At 37.6% G+C, this 24,367-nt stretch overlaps 1 protein-coding gene across 2 annotated transcripts in view; it reads right to left on the reverse strand.

Moving 5' to 3' along the window:
- Positions 1-24,367, reverse strand: part of LOC126282127 (protein mesh) — a 272,702-nt gene that overhangs the window by 11,378 nt on the left and 236,957 nt on the right. Inside the window, exon 20 of one of the 2 annotated variants that reach the window (XM_049981598.1) lies at positions 1,334-1,508. In XM_049981598.1, the coding sequence (XP_049837555.1) occupies positions 1,334-1,508 (175 nt within the window). Of the gene's footprint in view, positions 1-1,333; positions 1,509-21,822; positions 23,829-24,367 lie in introns of those variants that run through there. The other variant, XM_049981597.1, reaches the window with a different exon arrangement.

The following is a 24,367-nucleotide window of genomic DNA, read 5'->3' on the forward strand; positions in this document are numbered from 1 at the left end:
TAATCAAGAATTTCTATATAATATAATAGGAATTGTTAAGGAGAAATTCCTTCAATCTACATTTTTAAAAATTTATGTTATGTCAGTCATTTTTTTCCATGGGTTGAACATCATTTAGTTTTAAAACTACATATTTCATATGTACAATATCTGAGACATTCTTGTCTACTTATAACAGCTGTATAAAGAGATGTCAGTCTGCTGGGCACCAGGGTTAGTAGAAATTGAGGAAAACAAACTGGCAGATTCATCATTCAAAGACACTTGTATGTTTTGTATTGTAGTACTCTGTGCCATCTATCTACACACCCTGAGTAGTCTCTATAACAATTGTAATACTGCTAATACTAGGGTCATGTGTCAGAGGGTGAAGAGCGATTGAATGGAGTGATAATAAGAGGCAAATTGTGAAGTCAGTTGCCATATGGTGACATATCTCCTTTCAGACAGTCAAATAAGATATAATGCTGGTAACATGCCTCTGTTTATAGCACTGGCATTTAATTCATGAATTCTTTCACTAGTGGGACAACACAACAGTGTATATAGCCTGTGGCACACATTGCTATGCCACATTCAACTCAATGTACCTCATTTTCTAATAAGGTTAAAGGTCATAGTTTTTTCTTTTTATATATTTTTAGCAACAATATGGATCATTTTCTGCCACATCTAATTACCTAATTTTCAAAATTCCATTAAAACTATCCTTCCTTATGTTTTGAAATGTAATATAATTGGGTGGATAAAAAATCTGCTTACGAAGTGGGAGCGGGAGAAAACTGACGTAAAAGTTATGGAAATGTACAAGCTTTTTGAGCCAGTGACTCCTTCTGGCAGAAAGGTTAAGGGAAAAGCAAGAGGGGCAAAGGAAAGTGACAGACAAGGTATATGAAATGCAAAGAATTGTGGCGAAGTCATCCCGAAGCCTTGGTTGGGCGAGAGTTACTGGATGGGATGAGAAAAAAACGACTTTCCTTCTCATCCCATCCAATAAGCCTCCCTTGACCCAGAGTTCTGGGCAACTTCTCTGTAACTTCCCCCTTTTCTAAACCTCATCAGCCCTTTTGTTCATCCCTTTTCCTTTCCCTTCCATCCTTCTTGCAGGAGGAGCCATTGGCACCAAGGGCTTGAACATTTCCATAACTTTTATATGTGCTGTCTCCTGCCACCACTTGGCAAATATATCTTCTATCTATCTAATTATATTATATTTTCAAAAATAGATTACTTAAATTCCTATGTTAGCTCTTCTTTAAGTTTTCATACATAAAATGTTTGCATGAACTGCCAACCAACTTTAAACCCATCAAGCTAACAGATGTTTATATACCTTGTGTATGCAGCCTGCTTCTGTTCTGCTTCTTCTTCTTCAGCTTTCTGTTCCTCTACATTACGTTTTACAATTCTGTAACCAGCATAGATCAGCAGGAGCACAATTGGCACAGCCACTGCCAGAATGATTCCCCAAGTCACAGCTGCCTGCCGTGATGCATATTCCTGTTGACCTGTTAGAAAGATTTTCAATACAAATTAGTTTGTTAGTTACCTTGGCACATAATGCTATACATTAACAACATAAGTCATGCACTTATTTAACCATGTTTGCCATTTTCTCTCTATCCAGCCTGTAAGAAATATATGGATTTACTCATTCATTTTGCTGGTATCTAACTCAGTCACAGAGAATATGATTTCTAGGCAAAATATGAAGCAAAATCAAATTTGAATTCACCAGCAAGAAACATGATCAGTATCAGGTAGACATTGCCTTCTGCACATCTCTTCGGCCAGTAAATCAAACCCCTCCAACCTCAAAAACATTCCTCTGTTTTGGTTTTGAAGTATGTATAGCATGATGCATAAAACAAGATAAATGGATTGGATAAAGATTACTTAACATATTGACAGGTGTCAATACCAGTCCTCCCTATCTGTAGTGATTAATGTGATACTGTACTGATCATTACTTATTGCAGGAGGCACACTTAACACTACTGCCAATAGAAGCACATAAAAATAGAAAGTAACTTTCCTTCTTTTCAAAACCTCAGTGTCCTTATTCAGGGAGGAAATAGGAATGGGTTGGTGGAGGCTGTCTGTGCCACAGAATAGTGGGGGGATGAAAGGAAGAGGATCACTCCAGACCACAGCTAAGGCATACCCACCTTGTATGACAAGCTTCTTCCTCATGCAAGGTAGGTTTCTCTTAGTCTATCTTCTGGGACATGTCTGATTTAACTCATTTAAAGACCCATGATCAACATGTTTATCTCATTGGCAAACCTTATAGGTTCTGAACACTTCTTCAACTTATTAAAAGATAATTTATATAAATCAAGATTTGGGGCACACTCAATATTGAACGTTGTGAAGCTCAACATTTTTTTATTCTGTTGTCCTAAGTTTGGTATTATTTCCTTGATGCAATTAGTCAGTGTTATCCTTTGCTTTCTCTCCATTCATCAAAATTCCACACAGCATTCTCTGATAGACACAAGTAATGGTATTGGCAAGGTGAAAAAATATAACAAGAGGATAGTTTTTGTTACTAAGCTCTGCTAGGACATCATTGGTGAGATAATATATTGTTTAGTATTAGGGATGTGAGAAGCTTCCTCGGATTGTGTTCATATTACCATTGTTTTATCAGAGACCTTTGCATCAAAGCCAGGCTGCTCCAAGAGTTGTTAAAAGCCGATGCCAAATTTATCTGGGGTGGTGCTCAACAAGATTCTTTCGATGTGCTGCAAAAGCTCTGACGACTCCCCTGTACTTGGTCTGTATGATGAGGGAGCACCTACAGTGGGTATGGGATTGGTGCTGTTCTGGTGCAAATTTTGGATGAAAATGAGAAGGTAATAGGAAGGAGAAGGTTAGAGGAAGGTGTAAGTAGATGAATGACGAACACTAACTTCACATAATGAAGGTTTATTCAGCACTGGCACATTCAAGAGCACGGTGTGACATGCCTCCAGCCAGAACACATACGGTATATATACAGCTACAGAACATTTCAGTACAATGATTCTTGCCATTTTTGGATACTTCTAGAATGTCCTCAAACCAAATACAGAAATTAAAATTTTTTGAGTTCAAGTGAGTTTTGAACTCACAACCCTCCATGCAACAAACTAGTATTATAACCATTACACTACAGCAACTGCACTAGTTGGGTTTTTCTGTGACATTGCTCCCTCCTTAATAGAACAGCGTCACAGTGCTACATCCTCCTAGTCCGAGAACAAATCGTTGGTCCTGCATACACCGATTCCCGATGACTGATATTCACCCTGGCAGTGATCTTCTTAGAACTTCCCTTGCTGCTACGTTCTTTGTTACCTTTCCGCTTGTTGCCTGTCACTGGAGCTTCGAATTTACCCTGGGTTGAAGGATCCTTTATAGGGCTTCATTTGAAGGACGTGGACCGTATCTCTGATCTTTCGTCATCTTGTGTCAAGGTCAAAATCTTCAACTTCATAAGTGACATCAGGCAACTGTCTTACAACATTATAAGGTCCAAAGTAGTGCCTGAGGAGCTTCTCAGAGAGACCAACCTTCCAAATGGGTGTGAAGATCCAGACGAGGTCCCCATGCTGGTAGACAACAGGACGGTAGCTCACATAACAGCTTCGGGGATCGTTTTCTTGAGTCTGCAGTGTGCAGAGTCAAGCTAACTGCCGAGCTTCCTGAGATGTTGTTAACATCTGGCTGATGTAGTCATCATCCATGTCATCAGGATGTAACAGAAACACAGTGTCCATCGTAGTCATCGCCTCACGCCCATGCACCAGGAAAAATGGCATAAATCCTTTGGTGTCTTCTTTGGTGGTGTTGTAGCAAACATCATGGAAGGTAGCACCTCATCCCAGTTGCTCTGCTAAACACTGACAAACATTGATAGTATATCAGCCAAGGTCTTATTAGGCATTCAGTAAGGCCATTAGTTTGCGGATGGTAGGCAGTCATCATGTGACGAGTGATGTTGCACCGACAGTTTATCTCCGTCACAAGATTCAATTGAACAACTTTCCCTCGATCAATAATTAACAACCTTGGGGCACCATGTTTTAATACAATGTCTTTTACGATGAATTTCGCTACCTTGAATGGTTCAGCTGTTTTCATGGCTTTTGTAATGGCATAGCGTGTCAGATAATCAGTGCAAACAATAATCCATCTATTGCCACTAGCAGACGTTAGAAATTGTCTGAGGAGATCAATCCCAAACACGCTGGAAGGTTTTTGGCTCGTGGAATTGTTATGACTCAGACAGGTGGTTTCTGAGGAAATTTGCACATGGCCCAGATCAGAGCAAGACATTCTCTTTCTGTAGTTGAGTAGTTTTTCTCAGCTTTTTTATGTGTCCTAGAAGCATAAGCTGTAACTTTCTCTTTTCCATCCAAAATCTGCACCACAACAACACCAATCCTAGACCACAACAACACCAATCTCAGACCCACTGGAATCTGTGTAATTCTGTAGGTACTCTCACATCATACAGATCAAGTACAGAGTCAGTCGTCACAATTTTTTGCAGAACATATAAAGAATCTTGTTGAGCACCACCCCAGATAAATTTAGCATCAGCTTTTAACAACTCTTGGAGTGGCCTGGCTTTGATACAAATGTCTTTGATAAAATGACAGTAATAAGGACACAATCCGAGGAAGCTTCTCACATCCCTAATACTTTTAGAAATAGGAAATTCCTTTATAGCTCTCTCCTTTTCTGGGTCTGGCTGCACACCTTTGTTTGATTTCTTTTGCTCCAAAGAGACACTTTCTTGGATTAAGTTCCAGCCTGGCTTGTTGGAGACACTTAAGAATGGCCCTCAGTCTTTTTATGTACTCATCAAATGTCTCTGAGAACACTATAATGTCATCTAAATAACAAAGACACATCGTCCACTTCAGGTGCCTTATCCATCATTCATTCAAAAGTTGCCGGTGCGTTACACAAACCAAATGGCATTACCTTAAACTCGTACAGGCCCTCAGGGGTGATGAATGCAGTTTAATGATGATCAGCCTAACCTACTTCGATATGCCAGTATCCCGAGTACATGTCCATGGTTGAGAAAAACTTAGCCCCCTTCAGACAATCTAGAGTATTGTCAATTCGTGTAAAGTCATTTTTAGTTATCTTATTAAGTTTCCTGTAATCAACACAAAAGTGCCAAATGCCATCCTTCTTCCTGACGAGAACCACTGGTGATGACCGTGGGCTCTGGGAAGGCTGAATAATGTCATTGTTCATCATTTTCTCTACCGTCGCGAATTATTCCACATTCCGTTGCTGACACATGGTATGCTCTCTGGCTTATTGGTTGATTGTCTTCAGTGTTAATTCAGTGCTTCACTGTCAATTTGTCTAATTTGCTCTTCACCTGTGGATTGAAGCATTCAGAGAACTCTTGAAGAATGGCAATTAGCTTCTTCTGTTGTTCCTTACTGAGATCTGGTGACAGTCGAGCTAGACGATCTTGTCTCGTAGTGGTAGCGCTAATTTCACCCACAGACTGTACAAGGGAGGTTCCTATGATGCTCAGCTGTTCTGCGATTAACAACTCAGTGTTTGCTACACACATGCGTCTTCGAAGGATCTGTGGTTCTCGGTGACAGTTAACTATCCACAATTCACTGAATCCATTCTTAAACGAGACGACAGAGGCTGGGATGACCAAGTTATTCTTCAGAGGTATGCTTCTCTTACAGTCCACTACAAGATCCATGGGTTGATGCATGGTGTGTCACATGACAGCTACCTTTCTAGTGCTGACTGCAGGAATGATCACTTCATTGAGCACAAACAGTCTCCACACACTCGGATGCGTATCTTCCTGTCCACTGTATCTCATCTTGTCTAGCATAATCTTCAAGGGACCAGAGTCTGTAATTGCCTGAGAAGCTTTGAAAAAGTCCCATCCGAGAATGAGGTCATGGCTACACTCTTGTAAGATGATGAGTTCTAAGGGCTGTGTACGGCCACTTATACCCACACGGATTCCTGTAGGTTTTACATATTTCCCATTAGCCACCTTCAGCAGAGATGTTTTGTTGTCAACGAATACGGTTTTGTGCAACTGGCGTTGGTACTTCTCCGAAATGACTGAATATGATGCTCCAGAGTTGACAAGAGCTTGGGCTGGTCGGCCATCCATGAGGATATCGACATAGTTTCCTATCATTTTTGTAGTGATTGACGGCAGAGGATTTCTCTCTTTGGCAGCCTCACCTCTAAGGAATGTTGCACCCTTCAGTTTTCTAGGTTGTGGCGGCTAGCTGATCGGCTGGAACTTCTAAACAGCAATGGAGACCTTGATCAGCATGTTGGGCAGCGTCCTCTCAAACAGATAGCTTGCAGCAATGGTGACCTACGTCGTCCTGCACCCACATCTTCTTCTTCATCTTTGTCATCCCGGAGTTGGCGTCGGCTAAGATAGGTCTGCTGTCTTCTGGTGTGGACATCATCAAATATCCGCTGTCTTTCTTGACAATAGTGCGCCACATGTTCCAGTCGTCCACAGTGGAAACATACTGGTTGGTTACCTTGGGTCCTCCAGACATCAGTCTTCCTTGGTGCCCAAAAAGGTTCCTCATGCGGCATTGTAGGAATGTAACTTTGCCTGGGTCTCACCTTTTTTACCAGTCTAAAGGGAAATGAATGACGAGAGATTGGATTCAATGTCTGTTCCATTTCATTCCTTATGACCTTTTTGCTCATCGTGCTCTCCAAATGCCTTCTGAACTTCCTCTCTCACTATCTGATGAAGAAAACTTGTGAAATCAGTTTCTTCCTCCATAGACATTGATGCAATGTTTGGAAGCCGTTCAAACTTCTTGTATGTAATTCTTTTTTGGTGCATTGTCTTGATATACTGGCACCATTTTATGAAGTCATCTACTGTCAAAACCTCCTTCAGGAGTAGGTCTTGATACATGTCCTCAGCAACACTTTTCATGAGATGTGCAACCTTATCTTCCTCCTTCATTTGAGGCTCCACTATTTTACACAGCTCCAAGATGTCTTGAATGTATGATGCTGTATTTTTCTCCTGGACGCTGTGCCCTGCACTTTAATTTATCTTCAGCCTTGCACTTCTGTTGTTGTGTGTCGCCGAAATAATTGTGCAGTTCCACCTGGAATACTTCCCAGCTTATGAACTTCTCCTCATTGTTCTCATACCATCGCTTGTCAGTGCCCTCCAAGTAGAAAAATACATGAACCAAACACACGGTGTCATCCCATTTGTAAAATTTGGCTATATGCTCATATACCTTCAGCCACTTGTTTGGATCTTGGCCATCATCACCAGAGAACTCGGAAGGATGTCTCATATGGTGACACAAAGTTGCTGTCATCATGACATCCTCTTCTTCTGTCGCCAATAGATTGTGATCTGTTGAATATGGCTCAAACTCAGGTTTCTCACCACCTAAACAGTGGCGCTGTGGCCTCTTGGGAGCCACTGTGTCATCGATAATGTGCGGTATCACAAGTTTCACTGCCCAGCGTCTCCACAAGAATAATGTCACATAGAGGAAGATGTAAGTAGATGAATGACAAACACTAACTTCACTTAACAAAGGTTTATTCAGCACTTGCACATACAAGAGCATGGAGGGAACTGCCTCCGGCCAGAACACATACGGTATATATACAGCTACAGAACATTCCAGCACAATTATTCATGCCATTTGTGGATACTTCTAGAATACAGAAATTAAATTTTTTTCAGTTCAGGTGAGTTTTGAACTCATAACCCTACATGCAACCAGCTAGTATCGTAACTACGACACTACGCAACAGTGCTACTCAGCTTCTTTTGCGACAATATGTAGAGAATCTTGTACAAAAACGAAGCTGAGGGAAGTAGCTTATCTCTGATCCCCCCCATGAGCCACTTCCTCAAAATTTTTTGAAACAGCTTGAAGAAGTAATGCAGTTGTGTTGCGCATGCTTCTGTTTCCATGGGCAGGAGTCACTACTGCAATATTTAAAGTCTGTCATAAAATACTCCTTTTATCATTATCTAATTACAAAGACAGCTCAAGAATGGTCCTCTCAAGTTAGTACAAGTTCTTAATAATGCCCTAGAAGTACCATCATAACCAGAAAAATTTCTGTGATCTCCCTATAAATTTACTTTTTAAACTAATGTGCGTTTTGGGTGTAAACAGTATCTATGGAGTAAATCTAATGCAGCTCAGCCTTGGTTATTTATTAGTAGTACAATGTTTGCTACCACTGTGTGAAAGTAAAAGTAAAATGATGGCCAATGATTTCAATGTGTCATTATTTCTAACACAACTATTAATGATAACTCAGTATCATTTATCTCACTACTTCCATTTGTTTGCCACTTAACAATGAACCAGATATTTTTTATTTATTTTCAGTGTGTTCTATTTTGTTTGTATAGTGCCTACATGTATTTTGCTCCCTGATAAGAGACTGAGTGTTGTACAAAATGTGCGTCATTAGATTTTTATTTTTGGGTTATGGTATGTTCTTCAAATTAAGCAAACTGATTCATGTAGTGACATTACTGAACTTGTAAGCCTAGTTTGAGCCCCTCTATCACCCTGAGTGTAGAATACAGTAACTGGTGATTTTCAATAACTTGGCAGGCTTTGTAGATATTAAGATTACTTCCAACAGACATTTATTTTATCATTCACAATAAAATTATGATGAACTTGTAGTTTCTCATTGTCAAACACTCTTCAAACAATACATCAGTACCCTGCATAGACCCATACCAAATCTATAATGAAGCAGCCTGAGATTCACATATTGTAGTATTTCATATGACCGACTGGAGAACAATGCAAAATACAACAATTTTACTATGTGATTATACATATACTTTTGATGACATCTTGGTTTTCAATGTACACCTTGTTTAATGGGACTTGAGACAATATACAAAATGCTTCAATAGAATTTTGTTCAAGCCCTATTGATCATGAAGTAAACATGTGTTAATTGCAAGTTTTAAGGGGTGGTGTGTTCTGCATACACTAGTTGGAACTAATGAATGAAACTACCACACTTGTAGGCAAGTGAGAAACTTATTTAATTCAAAAAATTTGAAATTGTAATAATGATTACTAAAAATACTTATTAAGAAACACTAAAGTGCTGAAAGACTCTGTATTTTACAAACTAATTATGAAAGCTGTGTGCATCTTTATATAGGTTATTATTCATTGAAATGAAAAATAATTAAAATGCCATTTGTAATAATTGTTTACACTGTTAGAATTTTATAAAAAGGGATAGCGGCAATGACTGCCTAGCTTTTGTAGTGGGGAATTCATTGTTAGTGGTAGTATTATGATTACTAGCAGCAGTGTGAGTCAATAGCAGTGCTGTTCAGTTGCATTTGTGAGAATAAATGAATTATTTTGAGACTTTTGAACTAAATAAACCCCTGAAAACCAGATAAAAATTTGAAAAATTCAGTATTATTCACCTCTGGACTTCTGCAGTGATGTATACAGTCTTTGGCACTTCCAATTCAACCCGTTTAGTAACAAAGTATTTTTGTACCGTTTTCTAATTCTATAATGCAATTTATCATTTTGGAAGAACCATTATATTTAGTTGTGGATACAGCAAATAATTAATATTTTTAAACTGAAATTTTGAATTAATTCTTGTCTATTTTTTGAGAAGGAGCATTACAAGCGTAACCCAGTTCCACAAGCGTCAGCTGACAATGAATGTGGATGACAGAATGTTTGCGATGACTAACTATTAATGATTCTTTAGCTCTGACTTATCAACCACAAATGCCTGAAAGACTGTGATTAACTTAGAATAATTAATTATAACTGGCATGGTATTGTTCACTGTGCCTGTTCATATATTCATACATAAAAGTTTCTACAAGTTGTTTTTGAAAATGTGAAGCATAGATCAGTTACCTTTTTCAAAATATAATCAAATACTGGAATTACTTATAATGGAAAGTCCAGATTGGAATATCAACAATATTGTGAAAAGGATAAATCACTGCTCACTGTGAAGATGACACATTGGGTGGCAGACTGTTACAGACTGAGCTTTTGGCCAAAGCCTTCTTCAGAAAAGAAAGGAAATGACAAGGTTGCTGCCTCATAGCCGCTGACTGTTCCTGATCCACTATTGTGACACAGCTTTTAAAGAGCTGTTGGTGGTCAGATTAATACTCTGCCAGGCACATAGGTGTGAACTGCAGAGTTGTCCTGTCCCTTTAATCTTGCTGGCTCTAATAAACAAGGGGCAGTCAAATGAAAACAAAACAGAGGAAGAAAAGTAAGTACACCATTAACTACTTGAAAAGGAATCACCATAACTGTCAACACATTCATCCCACTGTCAAACAAGATGGTCAGTGCCTTCATGGAAAAATGTTTACAGTTATCTGTAGAACCATAATGTACCCAAGTGTGCATCTCTTCATCTGAAGCAAATCAGCACCACAGGTGTCTTTCTTCAGGGCTCCAAAAATATGAAAATCACTTGGGGAGAGATCAGGACTCTATGGAGAATGTGCAAGGGATTCCTAACAAAACTACTACAGTTTGGTCGAAACAGTCTTGGCAATCTTGACACAAATTTTTATCAGAGAAAAGGATATTGTCAGGAGTGCCTCAGGGAAGTGTGATAGGACTGCTTTTATTCTCTGAATACTTAAATGATCTGGCTGTACATGGTAAGCAACACTCTGTGGCTGTTTGCGGAAGATGCTCTAATTTTCACTGAGTGACTATAGGATAGAGAAGACTTAGACAAAATTCTACAAAGTTTAATGGTTGGCAGCTAGCCCTAAATGTAGAAAACAGTGAGTTAATGAAGCAACACAGTATTAGCAGTGTGCTGCTTAACAAAGTCACATCATCAGTTAAATACACAGGTGTAATGTTGCAAAGTTATGTGAAATGGAACCCATGGTGGGTACATATAGCAGGCACACGGGTCGCATGATGCCCCCCCCCCCCCCCCCTTTGTGGTGGGGCCACCTGAACTGCTGACACCTGTGCCGCCCATGCCAGTCAGCCCACCTGCTACTTGTTCATTTCTTTTGTCAGTCAACTCAACTGAATTGAGTTATCTAGTAGTTGCACTTTCCTATGTAGCACTTTGCATGTGACTTGATTATTTTTATTAAGGTAAAACTAAAGATAGCTTAAGATATCTTTCTCACCCCCTCCTTGAGGTTTTTCTGTATCAGCCACTGAACAGAACAATCACGGAAGGATTGTAGTAGGGAAGGTGACTGGTCAACCTCGGTTTATTGTGAGAATTTTAGGGAAAGTGTGGTTCATCTGTAAAGAAGGCAGCACACAGAACACTAGTGTGACACATTTTTGAATACTGCTTGAGTACAAACCAGGTAGGTTTAAAGGAAGACATTAAAGCTGTTCATGGGCACGCTGCTAGATTTGTTACTGGTAGGCTTGATGAACAAGCAAGTGTTACACAGATACTATGGTAACTCAAATGCGAATTCTCTGAGGGAAGGCAACATTCCTTTTGAGCAACACTACTGAGAAAATTTAGAGAAACAGCATCTGAAAATGGTGGCACAATGATTTTACTGCTGGCAATATATGTTTCACATATGGAGCATATGGATAAGTTATGAGAAATTGGGATGTGTACAGAGGAATACAGACAGTTGTTCTTCCTTCAGTCTATTTGTGAGTGGAACAGGAAAGAAAATGAATAGTGGTGATACAAGGTACCCTTTGCAATGCACCATAAAGTGGCTTGCAGACTGCGGATGTAGTTGTAAGTTTAGAATGTGTAGAAGGGCTCACATGTTTGCAATGCTGTTTTGACTATGCTAAAGAAGTTTTGCTGAGAAGCCCTCACACATCCTCTTTACAGTCCCAATCTCTCTCCATGAGATTTCTGTATATTTTGAGCCATCAATTTGCTTTGGACAAGGAAACGCACATCTAGGTACAATCATGGTTACCGTGGCAACCACAGGCATTAATAGTCTTGTCTCACAATGAGATTAATGTATTAACAATTATGGCAGTTTCTTTAGAAGTAATACACATTTTTTTCATCTGTTTCATTTTCATTTCACTGTTCGTTATGGTATGATATAAACTGTATCCATCAAAACAAATCTATTCAGTTTCAATGATTTCAATATAAAGTTCTAATAAGCGCAACACACTTTTCATTTTTCGCTATGAACACTAGATATTAGAAGCTTACCCTCACCATCAACGAGGTTTTGATGTTCTGGTAGAAGATACTTAATGAGGTGTCTTTAAGGTCCATGGCTCTTTCCAAGTTTTAAATATTGTTTTGATAATTGCTATTTCAACTGTAGTAACATCTATTCTGCAGCTCCATCTTCAGATGAATTCATTCTAGGATATTTCTAGAGAACACAGTGTCTATTATCGTGAAAGAGAAACTCCTACATTAGCCACAATTGGCATTGAAATAAATTGAATGGCGACAAGTGATGAGATTCAAACTCGGATTTCCTGCTTAACATAAGCGGTCGCCTTCATCACGTCAGCTATCCCCCAGATTACCAACCTCTCACAGACTATATATGTAGCGTCCCCTGTTCCGCATTCTCATTGCTCACAGCATCACATGATTCCTGCAAGAGGTCAGATGAAAAGTGTATCCTCACTGGAGGTACAAATTAATTGCTTCCAAGGGACACATGTACAGAAGTATTTCAGTTGTACAACACAACATATGAGTAGGTAAGATGAGGTACATCTGCCATAAATAAAACTACTACTGCTACTACTACTACTACTACTACTACTACTACTACTACTACTACTACCTAATAACTGGCACTATGCATGCACTTCACAGTGGTTGTCAGACTATGAATGAGGATTTAAATGTGCAATGTACTACAAAGCCACAGACCTATATGAGTGCTTCACTGAGTGGTGTACTTGTGGAACAGTCTTCAAAATATTCAAGATACTATTTCTGACAGTTACATATTTGACCAGCAGACATCAGTTTTGCCAACTCAAATGATACAGTGGTAAAAGAAATCACTCTTCTGGGTATGATGACATTTCAACCAAAAACTGAAATCTTATATGCAATTGCAGACTTTCTCGGCGTATTTCAGCTATAAAATCTTCACGGGTTATCAGCTGAGTGGCATCGTCTTCTAGTTGCAATGTTTCAATGCGAAGATGATGGATATGCAATCAACTGAAATGTTGCGACTAGAAGATGACACCACTCGGCTGATAACCCGTGAAGATTTCATAACTGAAATCTTGTGCTGGACACACTTCCTCTCCCACATCCTTTGAGTTAACTTTGTTATCAGCCAGCAAAATCTAATTAAAGACCGATCTTACTCCTATTTGTGTTCTCTTAAAATAAATACATATTCTTAAAGAAGCTTACATCTCAACATTATAGCACTTTCTCGATAACAACCTTTCATCACATACCCGGTGTAGCTTCCATAAAAGATTCTCTACAGATAAGCCAATATACAATTTCACAAATTCAGTTCTTATAGAACTAAACAAGAAAAATTAACATGCTGGTGTTTTCTGTAACTACCACTAAATGAACAAATCTGGTAACTACTCAGATTTACAGCATCAGTCTCATTTATTTTTAGTCAGGAACTATTCCCCAAATTTTCCAGCAGAAACAAAACCATATTTGTAGTAAACTACTCAAACCCTGCCTTAGTATTGATGAATTTTGATGAAACCTCTTACAGGACTAATAGTTCATTTGTAATGCAAGAAAGCAAGTAGTGTTTTTCTTCATTTGTGTCAAGGTAGTTGACTTATTCCATATTCCTCAATAATTCATTGTACATTATAACACCAGTGCTACAGGTATTTTGTACTTTCTTCTACCATGAATTATATGAAACAGAGCAAGATGGAACCTCCCAACTGTTCTTATTGGAGGGCTACTAATAATTAATTTGTTTTATTCATTTTTAATTTTTTATTGAAATATCTACAAAATAGTCTTGTAGTATGTACTTGAATTTTCAAAACTTTATATAGGCTTGGCCTCACTGAAATTCATTATTCAGGCTTTACTGTTCAATGTGCTGATTTCATTTGTGTAATTAATTGTGCCAAAACTTAATTAAAAGTATGGAATATCTTACACAATACCAGTTCTACAGCAATTTAACGAACTTTATCCTATGAGACTTTGAGAGCTGAAGACAGTTTTGCAGGTAGTTCATCTCACAGTAAGGATACCTCATTTCTGAGGATAATCGTACCAACTAAAAGTGTGAGAAACAATCTTCCTGCTGAAATAACCCCACCTTAAAGTAAACAGGCCATTATTCGTATAAATGTATAAGTGCAAAATATACCAGAGGAAGTGAACAGCAGCAGAACATTACAACTCAGAAAATCAGTAACATTCTGTAAATCAGATGATGATTTGTATGAAAACATGGTCTTGTGGTGGTATTATTGAACAATGAAGCACACTTTTGTACATAGTTGTGTTCTATGTATGCTAGTTTTTGGTATTCAACAGTTTACATTCATAAAGATACTATACATTAAGAAAGTGATAATGCAGAAGGTAAGTAAACAGGTGCACATTCACATAATATTTATCTTTTCTGTTTATAAAGTTTATTTTCAACATTGCAATTTTCATTTCTGGATGCAAAGTAGGCACATAAAGATGCCTGTAAAATAATGTCATGGGTAATGTCCTGTTGAGGTTTACTGGCCTGCAAGATGAGTTAATTGTTTGTAGATCCAAGAGCTTTAGCAGATTGCTCCCCTGTCACTCTCAATTGGTAACTCACTACCATGTAGTTGCTAGCTTCAACCTTACATAGGCATGATTCTGTCTGTGTCTTCACAGGCCAACACAATATTAGGCATATTTTCATCGCACATTTGTCACACTAATTTTAGCCTTGTTATGGCTGGCTAGGTTACTTGCTGTACAGTCAGCTACAAACTGCTATCTTTATTGATGGTGAAACTAGACATTTTGATTTCTTTAGCTTCTTTTGTTATGCTTTCCCAGAAACTGTTATCTTTCATGATATACCAGGGTGTCATTAAATTCAGTTTTACATACATTTTCTGATGTTTCTCTGGCTAGCATTGTCGAGGATAATTCTCGTGTTCAATTGGCCCTTGTTCTGTGATGCATACAGTTTGCTTGTCATAATATTATTCACAATTACACATTATTTAGTAAATGCAGGGAGTTCTAAGGACTAAATTAACTTTCACAGACACTTGAGTTGGTGTATTGTAGCTGGAGGCCTCTCTGTCTTCATGAGTTGGCTAATCTTCCCTGTCACATAACCACAGAGTGGCAAAAACACTAGCTTCTTACTCTCCTCTTTGGCAGTGTTATGTTGCAAAGACCTCCTCAAATTGTTCATGTGGTTTGTTTGTTGCTCTAGCCATTTTCATGGAAGACTTTTCATATGTAGTTCATTTTTATGGAAAGTTTTCAGTATCAGAGATAGCTTCAGTTTGATGAACCAATGTCCTTAGAACCGAGTGCTATTTGGAAGGGTGGCACTAAATGAAAGAATACAAAGATTGGTCTATATTGGTTGGTTTTCAGAGAGACAGAGAGAGAGAGAGAGAGAGAGAGAGAGAATTAGTGGTGGTCATGGAAGAACTGAGAGAACAGATGTATCAAGTGTTTGAAAAAAATGTGAGTAGATAATGAGATCATGCTGTAGCTAATTATAATGATGTCTTTCCCAAGACACTTAACTGAATTGACAAAACTGTCTATTTTCTTTATGTAGTGCCTACAGTGGCTCACATGCACCATAGCTGACTGACAATATGAGGAATTCAACTGACTTTCGCGAGAACACACAGTGGAAAACAAAATCATGAGAATCCTCCATAATCAATGCAACAGTGATAGAGATCAACATTAGTGCTGGCACAGCACGTAAGAATACCGTGCAGTATTCTTATGGCCTACTGTCAGCGCAACAGAATTGCAGAGGCAGACAGAAAATCTTGCTCATCTACAAGATCTGTTCAAAAAACACCGGAAAATTCGTAACTTCATGTCAATGGTGTGTTGGAGAAAAATGCAGTTGGCATCCCTGCACGTGCCTGTATTTAACATGTAACTACTGGAAGTTTCACTGTTGTATGTATGCTATTTTCAGTGCTGTATTGAGTAGAACATTGTGTCACACAGTTTACGAATTTCAAAATGATAAGAGTTAGAAGAGCAACGCGCCTGCATTAAATTTTGTGTGAAACTGGATAAAACCTTTACAGAGACACATCAAGTAACGCAGGAAGCCTATGGTGATGGGTGCTTAAGCTGTACTCTGTGTTATGAATGGTTCACACAGTTTAAGAAAGGTTGGGCAGAAGTTAAAATTACCCTCATTCAGGACGCCCTTCACCATCTACTAATGACATTCATGTCGTGAAAGATGCAAAGTTAGTTCTTTTTGCTGATGATACAAGGATAGTAATAACATCCAAAAACCAAGAACTACGTGATGTAATTGTAAATGATGTTTTCACAAAATTATTAAGTGGTTCTCAGCAAATGGACTCTCTTTAAATTTTGATAAAACACAGTATATACAGTTCCGTACAGTAAATGGCACAACTCCAGTAATAAATATAGACTTTGAACAGAAGTCTGTAGCTAAGGTAGAATTTTCAAAATTTTTAGGTGTGTCCATTGATGAGAGGTTAAACTGGAAGCAACACATTGATGGTCTGCTGAAACGTCTGAGTTCAGCTACGTATGCTATTAGGGTTATTGCAAATTTTGGTGATAAGAATCTCAGTAAATTAGCTTACTATGCCTACTTTCATACACTGCTTTCATATGGTATCATATTCTGGGGTAATTCATCGTTGAGTAGAAAAGTATTCATTGCTCAAAAACGTGTAATCAGAATAATTGCTGGAGCCCACCCACGGTCATCTTGCAGACATCTATTTAAGGATCTAGGGATCCTCACAGTAACCTCACAGTATATATATTCACTTATGAAATTTGTTGTTAATAATCCAGCCCAGTTCAAAAGTAATAGCAGTGTGCATAGCTATAACACTAGGAGAAAGGATGATCTTCACTATGCAGGGTTAAATCTGACTTTGGCACAGAAGGGGGTAAATTATGCTGCCACAAAAGTCTTTGGTCACCTACCAAACAGCATCAAAAGCCTAACAGATAGTCAACCAACATTTAAAAATAAATTAAAAGAATTTCTAGATGACAACTCCTTCTACTCATTGGCTGAATTTTTAGATATAAATTAAGGGAGGGAAAAAAACTAACTTAAGCAATATTTTGTGTAATGTATTATCTTATACAGACATCTTTCATTAACCTGACACGTTCCACATCATTACGAAGTGTCGTATTCATGATCTATGGAACAAGTATTAATCTAATCTAATCTAATGTAAACAAAACTGTGCATGCCAGTCAAAAATTGACTGTCCTACAGATTGCAGAAAAATGTAACATTTCGGTTGGATCATATCATGAAATTGTTACACAGCATCTTGGGATGCATCATGTTGCTGTCAAGTTCATCGCACGACCCATGAGTCGCGACAAAAAAGACCTTCGCCACACAATCTGTGAAGAGATTTTGGATTGCGCCGATGAGACTGAGATGTTCCTTAAGAGAATCATAACTGGTGACGAGATGTGAGTATACCGTTATGATGTTGAGAACAATGTTCAATCTTCACAATGGGTCAGAAAAGGTTCTCCAAGACCAAAAACAGCAAGGTAAGTAAGGTCGAATGTCAAAGCCATACTGAAAGTTTTCTTTGACTTTGAAGGATTAGTTCATCACAAATTTATGCCACAGTGACAGACTGTTAATTGATGATAATATTGAGATGTGTTGTGATGCCTGTCAGAAAATGTTAGAAGGAAACAGCCTGAAATGTGGCATGACAATACATGCCTCTTGCATCACAATGACACACCTGCACATTCATCACTGTTGGTGCAAGACTACTGCACAAATGAGGAAATCACTTTTTTTACTTCCAGAGTTGAAAACCCCACTGAATGGATGAAGATTTGTAATGATAGATGAGATAAAATAAAATTCCCAAATGGCTTCTGGAAGTGGGAATGGCATTGGGAGCAGTGTATCAATTGTGGAGGAGAGTATTTCAAAGGAGACCATGCACAATAGGTAAAACGTAACCATAAAAAATGCTGTGGCTCAATTTCCAGAATTTTTTCAATGGGCCTCATACTTTAGACTCCACATATTTTAGTGCAAGCACAATATAAATTTTGTTGGCTGAATTAAGTAACTGTCTTGGAGAAGTTGATATGTTCAACTCTGATGTGATATCATGATATATTTGTGTTCCCATCACTACCTTGGTAGATCTATTCCCTTTGTTCTTTGATTGCATGGTGTTGGATCAAATCAAACTCATGCTGATGTCATATTTTTTGTGTGGCAAAGAGTAGTTTACAGTCAGAAAATGTTGCAATGGGGAACCCCCTTCACTGCAACCATAGCTATCCTGATTATGGAGAACTTTGAGGACAGCACCTTAGACATGGCTGCTGCAAAGCTGAGTCATTCTTATTTTTATGTCACAGACATATCCATTGTCTGGACATATAGCATGAAAAACTGTTCATTCAATGTCTGCTAATTTTGGCATGAAAAACGGAGAGAGTTCTTGGAACACCTCAATAGTATCCATCACAATTTCAAGTTTATGATGGATGTTGATGTCCTCATCTGATGAAAACTGAATGGGTGTATCATCCACAGTGTATACAGACAATCAACTCACAGTGACCATTCTCCATAATCTTTCAACCATCCATTCCAAGTCCAAAAGCATAATGTTTTAAGGGGCTTGGTTAACTGAATAGAACCCATCTCTTATGCTGAAAATTTTCTTTCAGAATTGAACTATCTATCAAAAGTCTTCAGTGAAAATGCCTACAACAACAAACAAATCTCGCATGTAATTTCAGGACATATCTGCAAGTAGAAAAATGTCAAAGAGGGCAGTAAGAAACTTGCGGTTTTTGGCCACTGTGTGGTTCAGTGACAGGGAAGATTGGCCACCTCATGAAAAGTCACACAAGTCAATCTTCAGGCTTCCAGTTACAGTAAGACAACTCATGAAGCCTGTGAAAGATAATTTAAGTCACAGAATTCCCAGTGACTACAAAATGTCATGCTAGTGCGGGCAGTGTTGTGTCAGTCAGACCGTGCACATATTAGAACAGTGCCAGGTTGAGCATGAGAGACATCTGTGAGTATGCTATCAAGATTAATTAACAGTATCAAAGTAATCAACAGTAGCTGAACATGCAAAGAATTCCATTCAATGAAACCTCTTAATCACAAAGGTTAACAATTTCTGAGATAGTTGAATTAAAGAAGCTATAGATATTAAAATATAGAACAACACCATCTTGAACATGAGAGACATCTATGACTACGCTATCAAGAGTAACTGCCATTATCAACAGTAACCAACCATAGCTGAACAAGCAAAGAATTACATTCAGTGACACCTCTGCAATCACAAAGTTTAAATTGGTGTGATAGCTTATTAGCGAAGTTATAGTGATAAAAATACCTAATAATACTATCACCAGAGATGGCTATATCAAGGTGAGTACAATGTAGAATCTGGGCAATGTTATGTTAAATAGTGCACAGCAACTGCAGGATGAAAACTTTGCCTTGTACAGTACTGGAATGAACAACATTAATATAGCTGCTAGTACCATGTCTATATAAGGAAGATGCCAGCATCTACATGGCAGTCAGTTAGCACTTGACAATGGCCAAGGAGCACTCTTGGATCTAGGCTCACTCGATGTGACTGGGAACCTGAGGATATTTTGTTGTTGCCATTTCAGGAATGATACTTTCATTTGTAGTTACGAGATGTGATTGGAAAGTTTTAAGAATGGGCTTGTAATTGTACAATGGTGGTACTTACAAGCTATTGTGATGCATCTCCTTCAAAATAATCCCCTTCTAACTGAACACACTGACTCCAATGGAGTTTCCACTTTTTGAAACATTCCTGGAAATTTTTATCCTGAAGTGTGTTAAGAATGTTCTCCATATTTGCCTGGATGTCTTCAATCGAGTCAAATTGCTTCCCTTTCTGTGAAAATTTCAGTTTGGGAAACAAGTAGATGTCTGCAGGGGCCAAATCAGGGGAATATGGCAGTTGAGGAAGCACAAGAATCTTTTCACAATGCGGGTGTTTTCTTCCGCACCTTTTCACGCAAACACTCAAGGACACATTTGTAGTATTCCGGTTAATCATCTGTCCTGCAGGGGTAAATTCATGATGCACAATACTGGTAGAATCGAAAAAATTCACGTAGATTGTCTTCACCTTTGACCGATTTTATCATGCTTTTTTTTGGTTCTGGTGAACCTGGAATCTTCCACTGTGAAGACTGCACTTTGGTTTCAGGATCATATCCATATACCCATGATTTGTCACCTGTAGTTACCCTATTTTCACAAATCTGGGTCATTTTAGTCCATTTAATCAATTCTTGGCACACTTCAAGTCAGTATTGTCTCTGGTCACTTGACAACTCTTTAGGAATGAATTTTGTGTACAATTGACGAATGTTCAGATCTTCAGTTAAAACTGACTGAACTGTATAGAAATTAATTGTATGTCTGCGATTAGCATGCACTAAGTCACAAACTTTCACATTTTCATTCATTTCTGAGGTGCAGACCGTGGTCCACCTTCAAATTTTTAAATCTGTTCCAGACAAAAACATTTGACTGTATCATACAATTATTCCAAAAGCTGTTTTTAATAGTTCGTAAGTCTCAGAAGCTGATTTCTTGGTTTTAAAACAAAATTTCACACAAACTTGTTGCTCCATTTTCAGACAGAATCCAGCATCAAGCCCTAACAAACCCGCACTCAACCAGCTGCCAAAAAAAACTAAATTAAGGAAACACAGTTTCCTGTCAGATGGCATTCAAGGACAAGGTAGCGACTCACTCCCTACCCTCCATGTACGTGCCTGCCAAATCAGTAAGCAGTAGTGGATCCATTCTTAAAACTTTCCAGGCACACCTCATATTTCAAGTACAGAAAGCCTAAAGCAACTGTCAGACAGCAACACATCAGTCTAACATTCATGATGTTTAGTGATGTGTTGCATGGAGGTGAAGTTTATAACAACTGCTTGCCTCTATTAAGGTAATTTTTTATTTATTCTGCATTCTTAAAGACCACTGATACTGTAACCTGCATCACATTAATGAAATAAATTCCCATTTCAGCAGCTATAATGGGTATGATGAACTCATGTAAAACTAGTGTTTTGTAACTAAAAATCTATCTCTGGTAGAATTGTTTAGGTTAGTACCTTTTACCTTATGAAAATATAATTTCTTAAACCACCTAGTAAATGTTCTGTTGTGGCTAAAATGCAGTACCAGTACCGACAAGAAATGAATATGGACATTTGTTTATCACAAGTTCTTCCTTATGATGTAGAGTATAAGTGTGGCCTAATACATCCATAATTTGTTCAATACAGTTATGGAACATATCTATCTATTTCAGGAGGTTAGGATCACAAGGGGTTTTCTGCCTATATGTACCGGTGTATAAAAATTTCCATTCCACACACCTGCACAGAGATAACATGCTCTTTGAAACTACTTTGTAATGTGACATACATTATACAAATCTGGTTTAGTGAACAATTCCTGGGTATTTGTGTATATTTAGATGAAAATTAAATTTTAAATGTGGAATAGATATTTTTTCAGACCAGTACACGTAAAATAATATTTTAAATACATTTTAGTTGAAAATTCCATTTATTCATTTTAATCTAGCAATTTGAGATCTATGAAAACATCAGTAAAAAAATAAAACAAAAACCTTTTTTACAGAATTTCAGAACATTTTTACAAAAAGACTGCATTTTCCAGACCTTTGAATAGTCCAGAGAACAATAATTTAATAGTTGGTCATTATATCTACTCCACATTTTATATTAATTAACCAACATATTGATAGCTATTGGTTTCAAATTTATGAACAATATTTTCAATGTATACAAAGATTCAGTTTGTGATTTTCACTTTTACACTTCCATCCCAGGAAATGTTCGAAACTTAAATGTGCATGAATGTATATTTTCACATTCTACAGATTCAGGCACCTCAACACAAATATTTTTTAAGACACACAAGTAAATATGAAAAAAAAATTAATCATATATAGTAACAGAGGTATCTGGCCAATTGATCTGCATCATTCTTTATTTTTTACCAAAAAAAGAAAAAAAAGCAGCTTTTCATAGAAAATCTGAATAACTAACACAAAGTGATGTAATATTTTACAAAAAAATTCACACTGACTTCACTTATAACAAACTGCATTACAGTGTGTTCAGAGAGATCTATAAACAATAAAAACAATGGAAAGAGTAGGTATAACCACTAACCAAATAGCTGATGCTCTGAGTGGCAGACAGACACACTAATGAGACTGAACTTATGTCTTTCACTCAACACCTTAGCTGCAGAGTTATTGGTTACCTTCAGTTTTTCTATTGCTTGTATTCCATCTAGAACTTTCCAGAATAGTATTAATATCAGTTGTGATCAAATGAATAAATGAATGACATATAATGTCTGTTTTGTTGCAATTGTTTACTTTGTATAGAAACCAGTCTAAAGAGTTTCTTCTTCTACATCTTCCTATCATTTTAGTAAACGTCAGTATTGCTATCAAAACATGACTCAAACCACAAAGCCGTGATGCTTTGTTCACATATCACCCACTATTTCTTTGTTAAATAGCAGGTTTTTTTTTATATTGGTGGTATTCTGATCGAAGATGCTTCATGATTTTCTATATACTCTACACTTAAATACCTGTGACATTATTTTCAGTCTAAACTAGTGGAAAGCATTTCACAACATTGTCTTCATATCTGTTTGGTGCATTCATTAGGTAGCAGAATACTGCTCTCAAATGTTTCCGAGTTTACCATGTAATTTGATAAATGGAAATAACTTGAATGTCATGGTGGTCACTACATAAAAAACTAATGATATTTGTGTCTATGGTAAACAAATAATAACCCTTGTCAGATTTTCCACTCTCACTTATCAGCACAACCTTTCTCAGTGTATGCCTGACTTCCAACGTATCACCAAAAGTTTAGACAACCTGTACACACATACAGTTATGTGAGTACCGAATACACCATGATTCAAAAAATGAAGAAGTAACAATAGTAGGAACACAAAAATGTAGCAATTTAGCTTAAATTCATTCCAGTGACAATTTACCTGACTTATTTACTCTCTTCACTAAGCACCAATAAACTTCAAAAAATATCAGTTTGCCGCCGACTATAAGTGTTGTTACTACTGACATCAGATGGTGTGATATCACTACTAATAACACTGCTGTCTGCCACTTCCTCTGCTAAGTCCCACAATTTTTCCTTGAATTCTTCACTTGGCCTGTCAGGTAATGGTTCACCTGTACGGTACACACCATCATAAAGGCGCTTCTTCAAGCCACTACTGGTGCTACTCAAACTACTACTACGATCACTGCCTGTTGTTTGTCTGCCATCTGCTTCAACTTTGTTGGGTAATGCCATCTGATTGGATGCTTTTCTCAGTTGTACTGTCTCATAGTCCCAGGATTTGGCAGAACTTTTTGCACTTGATTCTTTGTACCAACAATACCACCCCAAGGCAATTAACAGTAGCAGTACTACCAATACTGCTAGAACAATACCTGATGTAATTGCCATTTGTCTTGACGAGTATTCGTATTGACCTAGTGCCCAAACATATTTGAACATATATCACTTGCATATTATACATATTATTACATATTATACAGTTTTAGAAAGGTAATAACAAACTTCATCAAACACCAGGGAAGTAAAGATACTTAAAACAACATGATGTATTAATTTTTAGATGAACAGTTTACAGTCATGGAACATACCAAAACATATACAACATTCCTTGAATATAGGTAATCATAGTAAACTAATAAGAAACAATTGCACGGATAACTACGAAAAGTTTTCAGTTGGACCAAAGCAGTATCCTTCCAAACATAGTGACGTATAAATATAGCTGAGGTTGAAATGCTTATCAGCAAATCAATGAATCCCATCAATAATAAAGTGTCCCAAGATTGACATATACCTCATATTTAAGTTCTATTTTTCTTCTACCAAAATTTTATAATTTGTGAAACATTACTTTTAAAAATACTATTGACTTAAGAAACACAGATTGTTCAAATTTAAATAGCAGGCCTGTAAAAAAATCCAATTTTCTACATCTAAAAATGTTTACTGTTAT

The sequence above is a fragment of the Schistocerca gregaria genome, chromosome 7 (genome assembly GCF_023897955.1).
Source record: "Schistocerca gregaria isolate iqSchGreg1 chromosome 7, iqSchGreg1.2, whole genome shotgun sequence".
NCBI classification, from domain to species: Eukaryota; Metazoa; Arthropoda; class Insecta; order Orthoptera; family Acrididae; genus Schistocerca; species Schistocerca gregaria.